This window comes from Calliphora vicina, chromosome 1 (genome assembly GCF_958450345.1).
Source record: "Calliphora vicina chromosome 1, idCalVici1.1, whole genome shotgun sequence".
NCBI classification, from domain to species: Eukaryota; Metazoa; Arthropoda; class Insecta; order Diptera; family Calliphoridae; genus Calliphora; species Calliphora vicina.
Window position 1 is genome coordinate 72,859,182 of NC_088780.1, and position 6,136 is coordinate 72,865,317.

Sequence of the window (6,136 nt, forward strand, 5' to 3'; positions counted from 1 at the left end):
AGGACGAGATTGACATACAGTCAACAACAAATTCCGTACACGAATGGTTAAACAATCAACCGGATCACACAGAACAACAAACAACTGCTGAAGAACAAACTTTTAACGAAACAACATATTTTCCATTGCCTCAACAAACTGCCGTACCAACATTGCCCACCACATCTTCATCTAACCTGCCGGCATACAAAAATGTAAGTACAAATGTAGTTAACGCAACATCTACTCAGCCAAACTTTACAACAAATGTATTAAAACAAAACACAGCATCAATTATATCAACGTTTATTAATAATCCATCACAAAATAATTTATATTCAACAAAACAAGTCGAAAGTGACATTATAAACAATAATGCAAATGCAGAAATTAACACACAAACTCAAGTACCACAACCGCCAAATATTCCATATACTGGCCCAGTGTTTCCCATGCTGCCATCGTATACCTTTCGACCAAGCATGGACACATCACGGTACACTACAACAAATCCACAAACACAACCAGCTCCGCCGCTTGATTTTCGTTATAATGAACCTACGTTTTATATGCATCCCTCGTCTACATTAAGACCAAATGTATGCAATGTTCAAAATAACCTCACGCACCAACAAATAAACGCACGACAAACTGTGCCAAAAGATCTACCGACGTTTACAGGTATGCCTGAAGAATGGCCACTTTTTAGTTCAACATACGACTGGTCCACCAATATTTGTGGCTTAACTGATGCAGAAAACTTGGTCCGCCTACAAAGAGCATTACGTGGAGAAGCTATGCGATCAGTCCAGCACATTTTAATCCACCCCACTTGTGTACCAGCTGCTATGTCCACTTTAAAACTGCTTTACGGCCAACCAGAAAAAATATTAAGTTCACTAAAAAACAAAATCAAATTAATGCCTGTTGTAAACACAAGAAAATTACACACAATTACATCTTTCGCCGTTGAAGTAAAGGGTTTGGAAACTACAATTAAAGCTTGTGGTTTATTAGATGAACTTAATAACTCTTCCCTATTGCAGGAATTAATTATCAAAATGCCATCTTATTTTCAATTGAACTGGGGTTCACACAAAACAGAATTGATAAAAAATAATAAGAAAGTAAATTTAACAGAATTTGCAAATTGGATTTATGATGTTGGTATTTCAGCAAGCAGCGTTAATATTGAGAGTAACAGCAGTACAACGACGTCAGCAGAGCTTCACTCAAACAAAATACACGAAGTACAGAACATAAAAAATTGTGTAGTCTGCTATGAACAGTGCAACAGTATTGAAAAGTGTAAAAAGTTCTTAGCCGCAGACAGAAATGAGAGATGGAATTTAGTGAGGAAGCTCAACCTCTGTAAACTTTGTTTACGTCGTCACTATGGTATATGTAATAGTAACATTGTGTGTGGACATAAAGACTGTCAAATAAAACACAATTCGCTGCTGCACAAAATATCAGCTGATCACAATGAAGCAAATGTAGTACAAGAAGTCGAAAATCAAAACAAAAATGTTAACGCCAATTTACACGCTTCACACAGTGGTAACATAAGTGACCAAATTCTGTTTAAAATTCTACCCATAACTATTTATGGTGCAAATAATAATTGCTTAAAAACATTTGCATTTATTGATGAGGGTTCATCAATCAGCCTAATTAATGAAAACATAATGAAAAACTTAAATTTAAAAGGTGATCCTGATCCATTATGTTTGAAATGGACAGGTAATATGGGGCGCAATGAAAACCATTCTCAGCGAGTAAATTTGCACATTTCTGGCCCAAATAAAATCAAATATACTTTACCAGTTCGCACGGTGAAACAACTATCTTTGCCCAGCCAAAGCATTAATTATAAAAATTTGTGTAACCAATATCCACATCTTAAAGGTTTACCTATAAATGATTTTACAAATGCTGAACCAAGTGTTTTATTAGGCATAAATAATTTGAAGTTTTGTATACCAACACGAGTAAAAGAAGGTAAAAATAATGAGCCCATTGCTATTCGTACACGCCTCGGGTGGCTTTTATGTGGTAACTCGAATATTGACCAAACAAAACAAATTGAATATAATTTTCATACATGTGAATGCGATTGCCAAAATGAAAATAAACTTAATTATTTAATAAAACAGTTTTATTCTCTTGAGATGGCTGGTATTACTAATACAACTTCTATGATTGGTAAAGATGACCAAAAAGCAATCGATTTATTAGAAAAACATACTAAACAAATATCCAATGGCCATTATGAAACAGCTTTACTGTGGCGATATAATAATGTCAAATTACCCCAAAGCTTTGATATGGCTAAGAAAAGATTACTGTGCCTTGAGAAATCTTTGAAAAACAATAGAGAATTATTTGATATATTTAAAAAAACAATTACAGAATATTTAAATAAAGGATATATAACAAAAGTCAAGCAAAACTATAATGATGAAAAAATAGATCAAAATGTGTGGTATTTGCCAATCTTTCCTGTGTTCAATAAAAATAAACCGAATAAAACCAGAATAGTATGGGACGCAGCAGCAAAATCGAATGGTGTTTCATTAAATAATTTTCTGCTCAAAGGTCCTGACATGTTGGCGTCGCTTCCATCTATTCTATTTCGATTCCGTCAAAGAAAAGTAGCTGTATGCGGTGATATAGAACAAATGTTTCATCAGATTTTTATTCGCAAAGAAGATCGTAATGTACAGCGGTTTTTGTGGCGCAGTTGTGATGAAAATAAAGAACCAGATGTGTACATTATGAATGTGTTGATTTTTGGAGCATCATGTGCACCTTGTATATCACAATACGTAAAAAACCTAAATGCGTCAAAATTTGAAAATAAATATCCTGAAGCCGCTGCTGCCATAAAAGATAATCACTATGTAGATGATTTTTTAGCTTCGACGGATAGTATAGAAGAAGCCAGTAAACTAGCAAAAGATGTTAGATACATCCATAGTCAAGCCGGTTTTAACATTAGAAATTGGTGTTCTAATAGCAACATTGTATTACAAGATTTAAATTCAAAGAAATCCACCAATAATATTTGCCTAAATATTAGCGATGGCCTTGATACAGAAAAAGTGCTTGGCGTATTCTGGGTTCCCGTTGACGATATGATAACATTTAAACTTTCATTATCAATTCTAAATAGTGACATTTTCCTCGGGAAAAAACAGCCAACAAAACGAGAAGTTTTAAGAATTTTAATGAGTATATACGACCCCCTAGGTCTAATTGGAAATGTTCTTATGTACTTAAAGATTGTTCTACAGGAAGTATGGAGAAGTGGTGTAGAATGGGATGAACCCATTTTAGAAGAGCAACACATTAAATGGAAAAACTGGATAACATTTTTACCACAATTAAACAAAATTAATATACCCCGTTGCTATCTTCAAGAATTACCAAATTACAACAACATTGACGTTCAGTTACACACATTCGTTGATGCTAGCGAAAATGGCTATGCTGCTGTGTCGTATTTTAGAATCTTTAATGGTAATAAAGTTGTCGTATCATTAATTGGGTCGAAAACTAGAGTCGCACCATTGAAAGTAGTTTCAATACCACGATTAGAACTGATGGCGGCTGTAATTGGTGCCCGATTTGCCAATACCATTATTCAAAATCATTCTGTCAATATTAATCGAAAGGTATTTTGGTCAGATTCGCAAACTGTCTTGAGTTGGATACGCTCAGACCACCGAAAATATCATCAGTTTGTTGCCGTACGAATAAGCGAGATTTTAGACAATTCCGAGATAAACGAATGGTTATGGATATCTGGGAAAAATAATGTGGCTGATGAAGCAACTAAGTGGGCGAAGAAACCAGATATATCAGATTCTAGTCGCTGGATTAATGGTCCAGAATTTCTTAAATTTCCTGAAAATAAATGGCAATTTAAAATTACAAATTTATTACAAACAGAACTGGAATTGAAACAACATAGTCTGCTTATACAAAGTGAAGAACTATTTATTAACGTTGAACGCTTTTCTCGCTGGTGTAGAGTTTTACGAACGACTGCATTTGTAATTCGCTTTTGTAATCGTCTGAAAACCAAACAAATAGCTGGAAATGATGCGGAGTTAACACAAGATGAATTATTCAAGGCCGAATTAATTTTATTGAAACAAGCTCAACAACAAACGTTTTGTAATGAAATAAAGTGTATTCAACAGAACAAAAATTTACCAAAAACTAGTTTTTTATATAAACTATCTCCATTTATTGATAATACTGGTGTACTTCGTGTGGCTGGAAGGATTGAAAATGCAGACATACCTGAAGAATTTAAGCATCCAGCTATTTTACCAAAATATTGTCGCATTACAAAACTACTAATATTGCACTACCATAATATTTACCATCACATTAACCACGAGACCGTCGTAAATGAAATACGGCAAAGATATTATATCCCAAAACTAAGAGTTGTTTGTAAACTTGTTGTACGACAATGCCAGATGTGTAAAGTGAAAAATGTTTTGCCAGTGTTTCCTCAAATGGCTAAGTTGCCCAGAGCTCGCCTTGGTGCCTTTCAGTCGCCTTTCACTTTTACGGGTCTGGATTTTTTTGGTCCCCTATATGTTACAGTGAATCGCCATAAGGAAAAAAGATATGGCGCTTTATTTACATGCCTGACAATTAGAGCTGTCCACATTGAAATTGTCCATACTCTCAACACAAGCTCATGTATTATGGCGATCCGTAATTTTACTGCACGTCGAGGACAACCAAGAGAATTTTTCAGCGATAATGGGACAAACTTTGTGGGGGCTGATCGTGAATTACAGGAAGCATTCAAGGAGGTGAACAAAAATGAATTGGTTCGTAACTTTACCAATTCAATTACAAAGTGGAATTTTAACCCACCATCTGCCCCCCATATGGGCGGGGCCTGGGAACGTTTGGTCCGTTCTGTAAAAACGGTCCTTTACAAAATAAAACATGAAAGGTGCCCATGTGATGAAACGTTAAAAAGTATGATGGCTGAGGTGGAAACCATTATTAACTCCCGACCATTAACTTATGTTCCAGTTGAAAGCGAAAATGGAGAAGCCATAACACCTAATCACTTTCTTTTGGGAAGTTCAAATGGCATTAAGCCTCTTGCTACATATGATGATGACGGTGTTGTTTTGCGAGAATGTTGGTTACGTTGTCAGCAGTATGCAGATATATTTTGGAGAAGATGGGTGACCGAATATTTGCCAACATTAACTTGCAGATCGAAGTGGTTCGAGAAAGCTAAACCATTAGCTATTGGCGAATTGGTGGTAGTGGTTGACCCTGCAAATCCAAGGAATGTGTGGCCCAAAGGACGAATCATAGAAGTATACAAGTCTGCAGATGGTCAAGTACGTAAAGCTAAAGTCATGACGACGTCTGGTATTTTAGAGAGACCTGCAGCTAAACTGGCAGTTTTGAACGTGGCTCAGCAAATGGAGTAAGTCTTCAACATAATTTTCGTCTTACTGGGGAGGGGTGTTACCGCCACTGTCTATTTATATTTTTAAAAGTAATCGTTAACCTCTTTTGTATTATTGTTAACTTCACATCGTAAGAATTTTGTAAACGTCAAATTTATATACATATGTATTTGTTGAGTTAAATCTGTAAATTTGTGACATACTGTTTTTTTTTTTTTTTATATATTGTAACTATTTAAAATTCCACGCGGTTAAAAATTACCTAAAGATTTCTACTATAAATAGAGTAATGGTGTCCATTTTTGGTGAGTTCGCAATTAGAAACAATAACCAAAAAACTGTTCTTGGCCACCATACCAAAAAGAATTTTAACATAAGAGTTTTTTAACAACAACGATTAAAAGATTAATAAATAAAATTAAATATTTTCTAAAACCTAAAAACTCTGTGTTTACAATCTATAGTGGAGACCAGGAGCTTATTCAACTTCAACAATTATTATTATTATTATTATTATTATTATTATTATTATTATTATTATTATTATTATTATTATTATTATTATTATTATTATTATTATTATTATTATTATTATTATTATTATTATTATTATTATTATTATTATTATTATTATTATTATTATTATTATTATTATTATTATTATTATTATTATTATTATTATTATTATTATTATTATT

General features: G+C 33.7%; 1 protein-coding gene and 1 long non-coding RNA gene across 2 annotated transcripts; one reads left to right on the plus strand and one right to left on the minus strand.

Annotated features, from left to right (window-relative positions):
- Positions 1-268: 268 nt before the first annotated feature.
- On the minus strand, positions 269-1,140 carry LOC135949387 (uncharacterized). Its single transcript, XR_010575862.1, has 2 exons — positions 938-1,140; positions 269-878 (listed from the first exon to the last, which is right to left on the minus strand). It is a non-coding gene; the product is annotated as an uncharacterized LOC135949387 (long non-coding RNA).
- A 587-nt stretch (positions 1,141-1,727) lies between these two features.
- LOC135950227 (uncharacterized) lies at positions 1,728-5,459 on the plus strand. The gene has a single exon (XM_065499761.1). The coding sequence runs from the start codon at positions 1,728-1,730 to the stop codon at positions 5,457-5,459; it is 3,732 nt and encodes a 1,243-aa protein (XP_065355833.1).
- The last annotated feature ends 677 nt before the right edge of the window (positions 5,460-6,136 follow it).

Bases quoted from the DNA above. Each gene is read 5' to 3' on its own strand.
- LOC135950227 (XM_065499761.1), top strand. From the start codon at position 1,728: ATGGGGCGCAATGAAAACCATTCTCAGCGAGTAAATTTGCACATTTCT.